Consider the following 14,625-nt stretch of genomic DNA (forward strand, 5'->3'; position numbering starts at 1 on the left):
CATTAATCTGTCAGGATTTCCCTAGAAGCCTCAAAATCAACGACTACTTAGCCCTAAATCTGGCGATCTGGCCTTCCTCAACTCTTTGCGAATCTGCCCAACGCACACTTGGTCAGAGTACGAGCAACGCTGAAAAATCCCCGACGGCATGACCTGTTTTCATGCCTAGCTGGTTTGAGGCTTGACTTGAAAGTAAAGAGGTACCTAGATAGTGTCTGGAGTATAAGTGCGTGAATAAGGTGCGGGCCAAGTGTTGATAATGCCCGTCCTTCAGTAAGTGTTTAATTTAGAAACGGACGTTGTCCACAATCATGCATTTGAATGCAGAAATGCGCAGGTACAATCTTGTACGACACATCTAGTCCTATATAACTAGCACCGTCTCAAAATTTGTGAAAGGAGTCGTTTTCGATGACTGATAGCATCACGGCACGATTTTGGTTGCTGCAACAGGGCTGGAAAGTGGTCGTATTTCTAGCTTGCATTGTGTTCGCCACCGTGTAGCCTCTGTGGACAAACATGCTCGAATTGGCACGCATTTATCTGATCATATCGGCTTTCAAGTTTGCATCTTTGGACAGGTGCCTATCAATCTCACTCATTTGCTTTACTCCTAGCCTTTTTGAAACTCATGGAAAATACAGGGCCTCATTGTTGTCACTGTCAGCCCCGGTAAGCTTACCTGGCTGCTGGCTTTGGATTGCTGGATACTTCCATGGTGGATCGGAAACCGTTCCTGAGAGTGGGGCGGCAGTTCCCAGGGCATATCACCGGTTGCAGATAGTACAAGTCTAAAGTGATGACTGCTATGCGATCAAGGATCGCATCTTTCGAGAAAGGTTGACTTTGCAGTTCCCAGAACGGATTATGATTGCCGGAGCAAAAACATGAGTCTGGATCTGGATACTGATCGCGGGCACCCGGTGCCTATCGGCTCTGCACAAGTTAGGGTGCAGCACTGTACCTATGCGGGGCATGCAGCTCATGCCGAACTTTGAGTTGTTGCCGGCCAATCCGAGCGTCATTGACTGTTTGCTTGCGAAGCTTTCAATTATACCTACCTTGGGTATATAGGTACCTACGCCCACAGATCTTGCAAATTTTTCCACCAATTTTCATCCATGGTACTGCAAATCCCTGTTATTTATTAACCCCCAACTTTCCCGAAATGGTGACGGTTCATTTTCCAATGTCCGCCATGGAAAACACAGTAGATCCTGCCCCGCCGTCGACGGACGCTGCGGACAAGGTCGATCTGCTCATCCTAGGTGCAGGCTGGACGTCAAATTTTTTGATCCCCCTGCTGGAAAAGTCCGGCATAAGATTCGCCGCAACGTCCACAACCGGCCGTTCCGGAACCATCCCGTTCCGCTACGACCCAGACTCGTCCTCCCCCGAGCCCTTTCGACTGCTGCCCACCGCGACGACAGTGCTCATCACCTTCCCACTCAAGGGCCAAGGCCAGAGCAAACACCTGACTGGCCTCTATCACAGCACCCACCAACAGCAGACCCCGGAATCGACGCAGTGGATCCAGCTCGGCTCAACGGGCATCTTCACCGACCCGCAGTGGACGGATGAGTCCTCGTCCTATGACAAAACGAACCTGCGCGCCATCGCCGAGGATGAGCTGATGGCCTCTGTCCCCCGCGCCACAGTCCTAAACCTTGCGGGGCTGTATGACGGCGAGACACGCAATCCGCGCAACTGGCTCACCCGTGTCGCCCGCACCAAGGACGCAGTCAGGGGCAAGGGCGCTCTGCATCTGATCCACGGCGCCGACGTCGCCAGGGCCATCGTCGCAGTGCACGAGCGATTCACGCCGGGGAGGCGCTGGATCATAGCCGACTTGAGGACGTATGATTGGTGGGATCTCATCCAGGCTTGGGGTGCCGATGCGAGGGAGCGGCTGGTGGCCAAGGGGGAGGCTGGCGTTGCCGAGGGTCTCGACTACGAGCGTTGGGTTGGAGAGCTGATGCAGGAGGATGGGATTAGGGCTTTGCCGAGAAGTCAAGACAAGTTGGGTAGGGTTTTGGATTCGAGAGCGTTTTGGAAGGAGATGGGGACTTGGCCAATCATGGGGAGGATCGAGTGAAGGGTACTCGGACTATAGAAGCTGACAGTGATGAATCTTGGTCGTGTATACACTAATACGCAAATCTAGCGGCTCCTAATTACTCCGTCTTCTTCCCCGTCTTTTCTGCAGCAGCCTTTTCCTGCCTTCGCTTCCTCCAAGCTTTCAGTTCATTCAACAGCCCCATGACCAGGGGGACACCCACTGGCCCCAGCAGTGGTAGGTATACAGCGACCTTGTGCTCGTCCGGGAAGTAAAGCTGGCCAACCATGCTCTTCTCAAAAAATGCCTTGTCGGCCGCGACCTGGGCGATCCGCGCATGGGCTAGACCTGCGCTGGTCCCGAGCGCATCGCAAGCCTGCCGAAGATGCCTGATCGTGGTAGACACACCATCGGCGACGGAGCGTGGGATGGCAATTCCGGGGAGAGCCCGCGACAGGCGGGCCAGGGAACCGAGCGACGATGAAGCTCGCAAGACGAGGTCGGCGGATCGGATGCGACGCAAACCAGCCAAGCGCAGGGGCAGCGAGCCCGACGTTTCTGGGGTGCCGAGGAGGGACAGCAGGTGCGCGGTGAAGGTGGCCATGGGAGCACGGAGAGATTGAGCCGGAACCTTGTTGGCATTCTCCGCGGTCTGAGGAACGAGATATACCGTGCCCCACTGTGGAATCAACCAAGACTGGGCTGTCGCAGTCGCATCAGACCCGGCCTCAGTGGTCGGAAGAGATATGCTCTGGTTGCCGACAAAAACCACAAAGTTGATGGTTGGTGCGCCGCCAATGGACGGGGACAAGGGCCACTCTGCAGCGTTTATAAACGAAGACAAGTCGTCCTTGCTTAGCACATCAGACTGCACGCCTGGCGCGGCGTAGAGCTGTACCTGCGTGTCGATTGTAAAATTGTGTATGGGCGAGAGGACATCGAGAACCGGTCGCATGTACTGCTCGACAGCCGCGTCGATATCCCAGCTGCTCGGGGATGAGCCGGCGGTAAAGAGGGAGAAGGTGAGGTGGTAAGTCGGAGCGTACTTTAGTGACCGGGTTGAGCGCTTGGCCACCGCCGCAGCCACAGCTGGGCTCACTCCGCTAAGGGATGGTTTCGTGGAACCCGAAGCCTCCGCTACGAGATTCGAAACAACAGCTTGCTCCTCCGACAAGACAGCATGGACGTCCCTGGCTATCCTAGAGGCCAGGCCGGGGGAAGGAAGTGTGTTCGCGGCGTAGGTGACTTGGAGGATGGGCTGTTCCGGCTGGAGCGCAGTAGTCGTGGTATCTCCGGGATTCAGTCGAACCGTGAGGGCAATTTTTTCGTCGTCGACTGAAGTTTCATCGGCCACCGTGAGGCGCAGTTGCCGGTCAGTAGAGTCTGTAGATTCCGAGAGGCTGTCGAGGACCATCTGTGTCATTTGAATCAAAACGTCGGTTTCGTCTTGTCGCATATTGCCTTTTTCGATGGCAATGGTGAGCGGGAACGTCGGACGACACGCCTGTATACAGCTATCAGCTATCATACCCAAGATCAACCTGGAGCAATGCAGTACATGTAAGAAGCTTACATACTCTTCCGTCCGCCCAGTCCATCATCTCATCCAGGGGCAGGCTCGCCCGGTACACAGAGGTCGTATGCCACCATATTGGTAGGCCCACTGACAGTATCAATGCCCAGAAGGACAAGATGACATAGCTGCGGCGTCTAACGTCGGTAGCCTTCTCCGGGGGAGGATCCTTGTTGGTTTTGTTTGCTGGTAATGGCGCCGCTACCCGTGCGCCGCTCGGAACATGGGTTGATGACTGCTGATTCTGGACACCGAGGTCCAGCTGGGTGGCGGGCTTGCGGCTTCTGACTGACATGGCGACATGCCCGGGCCGGGCTTGTGTCGGGAGTGAAAGCGGCGGCAGGGATTCGGAGTTTCGGTAGGTCGGATCGGGTGTGGCTGCAATGGTGGACGGACGTGATGACAGCTTAATCACTTAGTTTGGACCCTTACAACGACGCGCAGTGGAGCGCCTGAGAGTACAGAAGCCTCCACTGCTAACCGCCTCGGTCACGTGGTCTGACCCCACTGCTACCACAGTACACCCACACAGCGGGTGGCGTCGGCAAGCCCGGACTCGGCCGAATGCTAAAGATTACTAAGTAGTGCCGTTCAGAGACGTCCAGAAGATCCACAAGCGAGGTACGAGATGAGGACACTGCGAGGGCTCCAGAAGTGGACTGAAATGTAACTGCAATGTCTGCAAGGCCCCATTGAGCCGATCTCCCGGAAATGTCAGGAGCAGCCAATTCATTCCTGTTATCTCGCAATCAATGGTGTGCAAGCGTGCATCAATCAGTCTGACGAGTAAATGTCACGGTTGCCTACGTTCCCATGTCTTTTTTTCAGGGGACAATCAATGCGAGGTTTGTGCCAAAGGCCATGCGTCGCTAAAGCGGCATCTGTCAGCTAAGCTTTCTTGGCCGTGACTTGGCTGCGACTTGGCGATCAAGCTTGCCATTTTTTTCAACGCATGAAAAAGAACCGAGCATGAAAGAATGCCATTCACTGTCTTCATTCTCCTTCCTCAATCGAACTTGACCCCCTCATTCCGAATCCTGCACAGATGACTAGCCACTCACTACGCAGCCAATTGATTATGATTAATGAATATGCCTCACCCACCACTGGCCGACTCCTATCGACCTTCCTTCTTGGGTTATAACCGTCAGGTGTTGACATTACAAATTTCAGGGTTGGACGAACAGCTTCAAGCGACCTGCAGTTAGACGCGTAACAACCAACTTTACGAATGGCATGGTGTGATTCAGGAGATAAACATGACCCAGGTTAAACCCGGTTTCGTCCAGATATCGAGCGAACAAGCCCCATTGCGTGACCGGCAAAACCGGGGTTGGATGGATCTTTTCGAGCATGGGTGCCTACTTTCTACCGCTGATTTTCCCGAGCAAGCGGAACACGACCGCCTGGGAGGTCGTTTTTGGTTATCATCTCCTGCTTCCTATCTCTTATTGCCCCCCGCCACTTACTTCCTAAAAGCAGGTGTGGAGCCAAGGTCGCACTGATCGAACGAATCATACAATGGGAAAGCTCACTCGCGTTCGGCCATTTGTGCGAGCGTCCCATCGCTGCGGTGTTTCCGGTCTCGAGTCGGCAATCGGAAATGTTGAGACGGTTGCTAATAAAACCACGCGTGTGCCCCTTGAGCTTGACAATGGGACGACACCTGGTCTTTGTCTCTTGTCACAGCTTAGGATCGACGCTACGTTGCTACTGGTTATCAACCTTATTTACCTCTGTACCTCGATATAACCTGCTTTTGGTTTGTCTAGGTGTTTGATAACCAGCGTAATTATGGGTAAGTTTTAACCGCCACCAGTATTGCACGATCTCCCGGCTAACAGGCGCATCTACCTTCTTCCAACATGCAGCTACCGACGTGGAACAGGGCAACCTTGGCCCTCTGCGTAGATCATCCAGCGGAGAGAAGGAGGAGCCCAAGCGCGGGCTTACACCGCCCGGCGACCAACATGATGCCATCTACACAGGCACTCTGACCGACGCGCACTACGAGGGCAAGCCAACCGAGGAAGAGCTGGCAACCCTCCGGCGTGTTGCCGGCGGTGTGCCCCTAGTTGCCTACCTTTTGTGTCTGGTGGAATTCTGCGAGCGGGCTTCCTACTATGGTATGTCTTGGGGGCTGTGCTACTCCTGTCTTTTGGTATACTAGCAGACGACGGTCGCTGACTTACGTTCTTGTCTCTAGGATGTGTTCAGATCTACGGCAACTATGTCAACCGCCCTATGCCTACCGGCGGTGACGGCTGGGGTGCACCCCCTCCTGACACTCAACAGACTGCCGGTGCCCTCGGCATGGGTCAAGCTGTTTCTACTTCGGTCACGCAATCAGTCAGTCTCCTCGCCTATGGCCTGCCGCTCATCACCGGTTGGCTCGCCGACACCAAGACGGGTCGCTTCAACCAGATCTGGTGGGGTGTCTTCGTCATGGGTATTGGCCACGTTATCTTGGTCGCCTCGGGCGCCAAGGATCTCCTCGCCAACGGAAACGCCAAGATTCCATTCTTCATCGGCATCTACACCATTGCAATCGGCTCCGCCATGTTCAAACCCAACGTCTCACCGCTGCTACTCGACCAAATGACCAGCCACGTTCCCAAGGTCAAGACGCTCAAGTCCGGAGAGAGGGTCATCGAGGACCCTGAGCACAGTGTCGAGCGTGTCATGCTTTGGTTCTACCTCATGATCAACGTTGGTGGCTTCATGGCTGTCGCCACTTCGTACTCGGAGAAGTATGTTGGATGGTGGCTCTCTTACTTGCTGCCTCTCATCCTGTACATGCCCCTGCCGCTCGTCTTGATGTACCTCAAGCCTCGCTTGGTCATGCACCCGCCCGGCGGCTCTGATCTGGTCAACATCTTCCGTGTCTTGGGCTACTGCATGCGTGGTGGCGGCATCCTCCGCATCGGCCGCAAGGGTTGGTGGAATGCGGCCAAGCCCTCGGTGATTGCAGCAAATGGCGGCAGCGAGACGCGCTGGAACGACCAGTTCATTGAGGATGTCAAGCGTACTTTCCAGGCCACAGGCATGTTCTGTTTCTTCCCGATCCAGTTCATCAACGACAATGGTCTTGGAAGCGCCCCCGGTTTGACCAGCACCATGATGGTAACCAACGGCGTTCCCAACGACCTGCTCTCCAACATGAACTCTCTCATCATCATCATCGGTGCACCCATCCTCAACTATGGGCTCTACCCACTTTTGCGAACCGCCAAGATCCACTATGGCCCTGTGGCTCGCATCACTACAGGTTTCTTCATCAGCACTCTCGGCGGCGTTGGCTACACGGTTCTGCAGTACTACGTATACCAGATGAACCCTTGCGGCTGGTTCGGTGGTAGCGACCCTCGCTGTGTGGTAAGAATGCCTTATATCTCCTGAGATGTCAAATATATGCTAACATGACTTTGCGCCCAGGACGGCGGTCTCGTCTCCCCCATCTCGGTCTGGTGGCTTGCCCTTCCCTACGCTCTGGGAGGCTTTTCTGAGCTGTTCATCAATGTCCCCGCCTATGGTATTGCATACAGCCGTGCACCCGTGAACATGAGGGGTCTTGTGTCGGCCATCAACCTGTTCAACACCGCCATTGCCTACATCATCAACTTGGCATGCTCGCCTATCGTTCAGGACCCTTACCTGGTCTGGGACTTTGGTGGACCGGCCATCGCGGGCGCAATCGTGACTGTCATCTTTGTAAGCCTCCGACTGCCTTAGCATCCCATGCAACCAAGATCAACTGCTAACAGAAACCTTGGTACAATAGTGGTTCCTGTTCCGCCATATCGACAAGGAAGAATACGTCCTCTCGACGCAGGCCGAAGAGCTCCATGAGCACCACGACAGCACGGGCACCGGCAAGTTCATCGAGCCCACTGAGCTCAACGCATCTACCAACCTTCCAGCCCCAATTGCCGACAATGAGCAGTATGGAATTTCACAAAAGCAGTAGCCGCCTGTTGGTGGAAAGCCTCGAGGCGCTTGTTTTTGCCACCGTGTACAGGATACCATGAGTTGTTGAGTTCGTTTGGTCCGGAAATCATCCTGGTGTACTCCGGATCGGGGTCGTGTTGGACCCAAGCTTATCGAGGAATCGATGTTTACTAAATATAAATATTCTAGTATTACAATAGTTTACTTTCAATGTTTGAACACATGATAGTTAAAAATATTCTTAAATGACCATCCGCTGAAATTGCATGTTCCGTCTCTTGACTTGAGACGAAATTTTGTCATTCATTCTTGACTGCAACCTATCGGACAGGTGATGCAGCCTCGAGTGAAATTTGCTGAGAGGGAGAGCCCTGGATGCTTCGGCGGCTTTGTCTTGGGCGCAATTCATCCCAACTTTTACTATCGTCCTCCGTAGCTTTGCTTTCGGCTTCACATGCAGGACCTGACCCTTGTGCGCTACTGTACAAAGAAGCTGCTGGAAGAGAGCCAAGAGCTGAGCAGTGTGGTGGTGTGCCCTTTCCCCAAACCTCTATACGAAGCATGTACTTTGTACGGAGATGTGGAAGGGTATAGTCCCATGGACAAGCTCCAATACTACTGTATGTGTGATTAATGGCTTAGCATTTGCTTGGCTGTTCATTTCCCCGCATTCACTCGCATTCCCCAGGTCTTGGGTGCCATTAGCTGAGGCTGTCTCTTGCGCTTGGTAAAGCCAGGCAAATATTCGGGACCGGATCTGGTAACAATAGCATAGGAGGAAGAGCGTATTCCGCATCCCGGTGAGACTTTACTGTACGTGTACTTTGTAACACAAGTACAGTACCCTGGTTAAGGTTTCAACGGTCCCTTGGGTTGGTTGATTTGGACAAACAAAGTAGAAGCCGTACGCGGTACGCAGGCCAAGATCGAGCATTGTTACCTTGTTAAAAGGCACGTGGATTGAAGCCAATCAAAGTGTTGAGAGAAAATACCACCGATGGACATCCCCACTGACGTAGAATCGAATGACGAAAGTGGGGAAGAAAAGGAGCTCTGCGATTGGAAAACCAAATGTTCCAATCCTTCCACTACCCGTCTGAGACAAGCACCTTGAAAAAATCTTTTGGGCAAAGCGCTGCTTTAAAAAAAGAACACCATGGCATTAGGCATTGTATGAGAAATTCGAAAAATATCCAGGCACAGACAGAGACGTGCATGTTGACAATACTGGTGCAGCTGTCGTCTGGAACTTTTCCCTAGATTTGTTGCCTGGGGTTGTTGTGTTGTAACAACCTTTTTCTTTTTTGGTAACAAAGCCCGGGCAAAAAAGCCAAACAAGGCACAAGCGCGCGCGACAAACGTGCCGAGCTGCCTTCCTTGACGGGTACGCAATCCAATGCTAATTCCCCCCAAAAGGAGCCTCGATGCCGAGGCACGACGTCAAATGTCCAGGACCCTTGTCGGCACTGTACTCCGCAATTTAGTTTGGTTTCCCATTTGTTCGAGTCGGTCGCTTCGAGAAGCCGAGCGAGACGGCATGTCGCGACGTTTAGTCTGGTTTCTTCTTTTTTTTTTTTTTTTTTGGCCTTGCTGTTCATCGTCGCAAACACTTGCTCCGTACTCCTCTGATGTTTTCCTGACAGTTAGTTGTCGGCACTGCAACCGTTCTGTTGGACCGGTCCTCGGCTGATTTTTGTTTTTGGTTGTTGCTGCTACTGCCGGTATAGCTGCTACAACTGCTAGTCATCTCGCACCTCAATCAGGTGGTTTGCTAGCTACATCTATGCACACCTGCAACTAACCCAGAGGTTACATGCATCTATTAGAACTAGCATCTACCAAATAATTCTACACCGACACGAACAATAAACGACAGCAAACGATAATCTTCTCTGTGCAACACCACCCTCGCGAATTTACTTTCAGTCAGGATCAATCCGCCTTCAGCCGAGCTTTTTTGTTCACGATTCGACAGGCGAAAGCTACTACCCACCCCCGTGCAACATCAGCGGCAACTTAGTGTTAGTGTCACTCGAGCGAAAGCAAGACCAAATATTGAATGCGGTCACCCTTATATTGGTCCTGATTTCTTTTGTGAACCAAGAGCCTATCATAGGGCTTTGCTTGCTTCATCTTCTCTTTTTTTCTTTTCCTCGTTGGTTGGAGGGGAGGAAATCCGGAGGAGGACTGTTTTTTTTTTTGGTCACGGATAAAATAAGCAACTTGAAAAAAAAATGCCTGGTAAGTGTCCCCCAGGTTATACTCTCAATTGAGTATTACCACGCCTGATACTCTGCAACAAACTGCCAGCATAACAAAGAAACCCAATCGATGCTAACACACGCCTCAAAAGTCCCATTGGCCATCGCGGCACCAGCAGCCGCTGCTGGTCTCGCCTACTTGAACGCAAAGGCACAGATATGGTACGACGGAAAGCTAGCTAGATCCGTTCTGCCATCCATCATCCGCATGGCCTTGGCTGAGTACACTGGCCGCACAAGCTTGTTTTATATGCTCGAGGAGCGGGCCCAAGACAAGAGCTCGGCCGGCCGTGTTTTCATCCGCTTCGGCGACCATGCCTATACATATGCCGAGGTCTATACCATCGCGCTACGTTATGGCAATTGGATCCAGAAGACGTATGGCGTAAAACCCCACGATGTCGTTGCCATGGACTTTATGAATTCGGACCAGTTTGTTTTCATGCTCTTCGGCCTCTGGTCTATCGGCGCCAAGCCGGCCTTCATCAACTACAACTTGCGCGAGCGGGCCCTTTCTCACTGTGTCGCCGCCGCCAAGAGCAGAGTTTGCTTTATCGACCCAGCCGTGGCCGACGCTTTGACGGATTATTTGCGGGATGGACTGCCGGAAACCAAGTTTGTTCTTTTCACCCCCGAGGTTGCGGCAGAAGTCATGGCCACGGAGCCGATCCGGCCGCCGGATGAAGTGCGCTACGAGACACAGCAACACGCCATGGCCATCCTGATCTATACATCCGGCACAACGGGGCTGCCAAAGGCCGCCGTGGTATCGTGGGCAAAGATGATAGTCGCAGGCGGGTTCACTAGCCGGTTGCTGAACTTGCAGACGACGGATGTGTACTACACGGTAAGCAGTGCCTATATTCCGTATCGCAAGACCCAGTTGCTAATACCAGAATGACAGTGCATGCCACTATACCACTCCACAGCAACGCTGATGGGTCTGGGTGCGGTTCTCACGGCTGGTTCAACCCTTGCACTGGGCGTCAAGTTCTCGACCAAGAACTTTTGGAACGACGTGCGCCACTATGACGCAACCATAATACAATATGTGGGCGAGACGTGTCGCTATCTGCTTTCGGCTCCCACCATAAAGGACCCCGCCACTGGCGAGATCTTGGACAAGAAGCACCGCGTGCACACAGCCCACGGAAACGGGCTGCGACCGGACGTATGGAACAAGTTCAAGGAACGGTTCGGAGTAGGAACCATTGTCGAGTTTTACGGCGCCACCGAGGGCAGCTTCGCGACATACAATGTGTCGACCAACGACTTCTCAGCGGGGGCCATCGGGCGCAATGGCTGGCTATATAGCTTGATTCTTAGCTACTCGATTGCGTTTGTCGAGGTTGACTACAACACGGACCTGCCGAGGCGGGACCCCAAGACGGGCTTCTGCAAGCGGAGCAAGAGTGGCGAGCCGGGTGAATTCATCTTCAAGCTGCCAGCTAACGACCACAGCAGCCGGTTCCAGGGGTACTATGGCAACAAGGAGGCGACCGAGGCCAAAATCATGCGCAACGTTTTCAGCAAGGGCGACGCGTGGCTGCGGACGGGTGACGTGATCAGGGCGGACAACGAAGGGCGACTCTTCTTCCACGACCGGATCGGAGACACGTTCCGATGGAAGGGAGAGAACGTCAGCACACAAGAGGTCAGTTTGGTGCTCGGACGACACGACTCAATCAAGGAGGCCAACGTGTACGGCGTGACGGTGCCGAACCACGACGGGCGGGCCGGCTGCGCTGCGCTCACGCTATCAGACGCTCTGGCGACTGAAAAGAAGCTGGGCGATGAGCTGCTAAAGGGATTGGCTACTCACTCGTCGACTTCGCTTCCCAAGTTTGCGGTGCCGCAGTTCCTACGGGTGGTGCGCGGCGAGATGCAGTCAACGGGCACCAACAAGCAACAGAAGCACGACCTGAGGGTGCAGGGTGTAGAGCCGGGCAAGGTGGGCGTAGACGAGGTGTACTGGTTGCGGGGAGGGACATATGTACCATTCGGAACAGAGGATTGGGATGGGTTGAAGAAGGGTCTTGTGAAGTTGTGATCTGATGTTGGCGTACATACCTTATAGAAGTGGAGGGTTTTGTGCTGTTGGTTATTGGTTGTTGGTTGTTCAAGCCCGCCTGTACTTGGTTTAGTGTTTTTCGGTGTATCTGTTTGTGTTGCAGAAGTGCCAGTTGGGTTCGCGCTCGAAGCTTTCTAGTTCAATGTCTATATTCCCAATCTACTCCCATATACGTTTTATTGCGAGAGACCCCAAGTGCCACGACTAGATATGATGCCTAATCTCAAGCAATCTTATCCCTCACTGCACCGGCTGCCTGTGCAAAGCCGTGGCACAAATGATCAAATTCCAATCTGGCCAATGACGTCGCGCCCGCATCGCGCAATTGATGCGCCAGTCCCGTTCGGGGCGCTACCAATGCGGGGCAGGGTCGGCTTCCCCCAGTTTTTACTGCGTACCTCATTGTTGCTCCGCACGACGATGGAGGGGCTCTCTGGCGATGGTGGGGGAACGAAACACGTCGTTTGTCGCATGTGGCAAGTCAAGGCTCTGCTTGTCGCCGACTTCCACAGCTCGCCTTATCTTGGCTGCGTCTCTGATGGCTGTCGGGGACCATTTCTGGCTGCATTACTAAAGCTATTTGGTGGTCATTGGCCTTGCTAACCCTTTTAGGTGGCAGATGCATGGAGACTTGCTAGATACTTCTACGTGGGAGGCACCGGGATGGAACGACAAGACTGCCGCATGTCTGAAAGGCGTGCTTGGATGGAGTAGATGGCCGGGTAGCTAACGTCAGTTTGCCGTAACAAAGGAGTTTCCCGGGAGCTTATATAAACCTAAACTGGGCCCGGATTCCTTTCTTTCGGCCGGTCCCTTTTCTTATTCTCATCTTCTGCTGCCAATTACTTTTACTCCTCTCTACCAAACCTCCTTCTAATTAGTCAAACAATCTTATAAGTCCATACAGACTACAATGGCCGAAGAGCAGCGTCCCGCCCCGTAAGTTGCCATCCTCGTCTGACATTACTACTGCATGTCCACCAAACTAACAAGACATCCAACAGCCTCCGCCTGGGTACTGAGGCCCCCAACTTCAAGGCCGAGACCACCAAGGGCCCCATCGACTTCCACGAGTTTATCGGCAGCAACTGGGTTATCCTCTTCTCACACCCTGAGGACTTCACCCCCGTCTGCACGACCGAGCTTGGCGAGTTTGCCCGCCTCGAGCCCGAGTTCACCAAGCGCGGCGTCAAGCTGATTGGTCTGTCGGCCAACACTGTCGGTAGCCACGATGGCTGGATCAAGGACATCAACGACGTGACCGGCAGCCACGTCGCCTTCCCCATCATCGCCGACAAGGAGCGCAAGGTCGCCTACCTGTACGACATGCTCGACTACCAGGACACCACCAACGTCGACGAGAAGGGAATTGCCTTTACCATCCGCTCCGTTTTCATCATCGACCCCGCAAAGAAGATCAGGACCATTCTGTCGTACCCGGCCTCGACCGGAAGGAACAGCGCCGAGGTGCTGCGCATCGTCGACAGCCTGCAGACTGGTGACAAGCACAAGGTCACCACCCCCATCAACTGGGTTCCCGGTGACGATGTCATCGTCCACCCGTCCATCAAGGACGAGCAGGCAAAGGACTTGTTCCCCAACTTTAGGGCCGTCAAGCCTTACCTGCGCTTTACGCCGCTGCCCAAGGAGTAGGCGACTGTCCAAGGGGTTGCTACGGTTTTGTAATGCTCATAGGCGATAAAATAGAATGATGAATCTCACGAAATTTCACGAACCATTTCTCCTGGCCACCACTGCTGTAGCTTGTGCATCGTTCAATATGGCGCCGCAGCAGTAATGTCTGGGCTGATGCTCCAAGGAACAAGACTGCAATTTAACGGCAGTTCCATCTAGGCAGTCCAACCGAAACCATCAAGAAGCTCAGATGCTAGCAAGAACTTGAGCTCTCATGTTACCTTACCTACCCCGCACCAGTCCGAGATCCGCTCCTCTGACGGGCCTAGGAAAACTCTGGTTAATGTCGCGATGCCGATAGCCGCCAATCTAATCTACACTGATGTACAAAGTAAGCATCTCGTACGAGAACGGATGATTTTTCTCTAATATTTTAACATTATTGCCTTCACTCACATATCAGACCCCATATCGGACTTCTCTCTACACTTTGGTTCGTTTTTGATCGCAGGTGCGGGGAAATTATCCAGAGTTTGTTTGCCCTGTAGGCGTGAAGACTTCATAAGTAGTAGTCCAAACCATGATGGAGTTAGTTTTGTAGTACTATACCTACCCCTACGTGACATTCTGGGTTGTAGGGCAGGTGGTATTCACGGCTCTGGCACAATATTACCCAATAAGCGTCATAGCACCACAGGTAGACCAGAATCGGTTCGGCAAGGCAAGGTACCTACCTGGCCCGACAAGGTGACGCCCGGTCAAACCATAGCATCAGGCCGGCCAGACAGTCGGCCCGCTGCCTCGGAGCTGGAACGGAACATGTCTCTATCCCCGTGGATATTTGGCGCCCGTCGGGTTGCTAATCAGCCCAAGACAAGCATAATTGATGATAAATACCTGACTAACAAGGTTGGAGCATGAGAATGCGTCCAGCTTGAGGCAGTGACCTAGGTATGCAAGTCCGAGGTGTGGAAAGAGCACCGGTAATTAGCTAAAACGCGTGCTGGACTTGTAACCACTTGCGATACTTCATAAGCAAATAGCGGCGACCATTCCCCGCCACGGCACTCTGCAATCCCTG

General features: G+C 53.3%; 5 protein-coding genes across 6 annotated transcripts; 4 read left to right on the plus strand and 1 right to left on the minus strand.

Moving 5' to 3' along the window:
• Nucleotides 1-453: 453 nt before the first annotated feature.
• MGG_08259 (uncharacterized protein) lies at nucleotides 454-4,042 on the minus strand. Its single transcript, XM_003715777.1, has 2 exons — nucleotides 3,634-4,042; nucleotides 454-3,560 (listed from the first exon to the last, which is right to left on the minus strand). Exons 1-2 carry the CDS (start codon nucleotides 3,922-3,924, stop codon nucleotides 2,175-2,177), a joined length of 1,677 nt encoding a protein of 558 aa, XP_003715825.1. The 5' UTR covers nucleotides 3,925-4,042; the 3' UTR covers nucleotides 454-2,174.
• MGG_08260 (uncharacterized protein) lies at nucleotides 1,097-2,194 on the plus strand. The gene has a single exon (XM_003715778.1). It carries the CDS (start codon nucleotides 1,169-1,171, stop codon nucleotides 2,093-2,095), a length of 927 nt encoding a protein of 308 aa, XP_003715826.1. The 5' UTR covers nucleotides 1,097-1,168; the 3' UTR covers nucleotides 2,096-2,194.
• Nucleotides 4,043-5,257: 1,215 nt separating the features above from the next.
• Nucleotides 5,258-7,829, plus strand: MGG_08258 (uncharacterized protein). Its single transcript, XM_003715779.1, has 5 exons — nucleotides 5,258-5,427; nucleotides 5,501-5,755; nucleotides 5,836-7,004; nucleotides 7,065-7,340; nucleotides 7,411-7,829. Exons 1-5 carry the CDS (start codon nucleotides 5,424-5,426, stop codon nucleotides 7,594-7,596), a joined length of 1,890 nt encoding a protein of 629 aa, XP_003715827.1. The 5' UTR covers nucleotides 5,258-5,423; the 3' UTR covers nucleotides 7,597-7,829.
• Nucleotides 7,830-8,722: 893 nt separating this feature from the next.
• Nucleotides 8,723-12,145, plus strand: MGG_08257. Of its 2 annotated transcripts, XM_003715780.1 has the most exons (4): nucleotides 8,723-8,961; nucleotides 9,225-9,818; nucleotides 9,931-10,685; nucleotides 10,743-12,145. In XM_003715780.1, the coding sequence occupies exons 2-4, from the start codon at nucleotides 9,812-9,814 to the stop codon at nucleotides 11,886-11,888; spliced, it is 1,908 nt and encodes a 635-aa protein (XP_003715828.1). In that variant the 5' UTR covers nucleotides 8,723-8,961; nucleotides 9,225-9,811; the 3' UTR covers nucleotides 11,889-12,145. The 2 variants fall into 2 exon arrangements, with proteins under 2 accessions (XP_003715828.1, XP_003715829.1); XM_003715781.1 differs by having other exon boundaries at nucleotides 8,938-9,818.
• A 138-nt stretch (nucleotides 12,146-12,283) lies between these two features.
• On the plus strand, nucleotides 12,284-13,712 carry MGG_08256 (mitochondrial peroxiredoxin PRX1). Its single transcript, XM_003715782.1, has 2 exons — nucleotides 12,284-12,848; nucleotides 12,914-13,712. Exons 1-2 carry the CDS (start codon nucleotides 12,823-12,825, stop codon nucleotides 13,560-13,562), a joined length of 675 nt encoding a protein of 224 aa, XP_003715830.1. The 5' UTR covers nucleotides 12,284-12,822; the 3' UTR covers nucleotides 13,563-13,712.
• The last annotated feature ends 913 nt before the right edge of the window (nucleotides 13,713-14,625 follow it).

This window comes from Pyricularia oryzae, chromosome 2, assembly GCF_000002495.2.
Source record: "Pyricularia oryzae 70-15 chromosome 2, whole genome shotgun sequence".
NCBI lineage: Eukaryota > Fungi > Ascomycota > Sordariomycetes > Magnaporthales > Pyriculariaceae > Pyricularia > Pyricularia oryzae.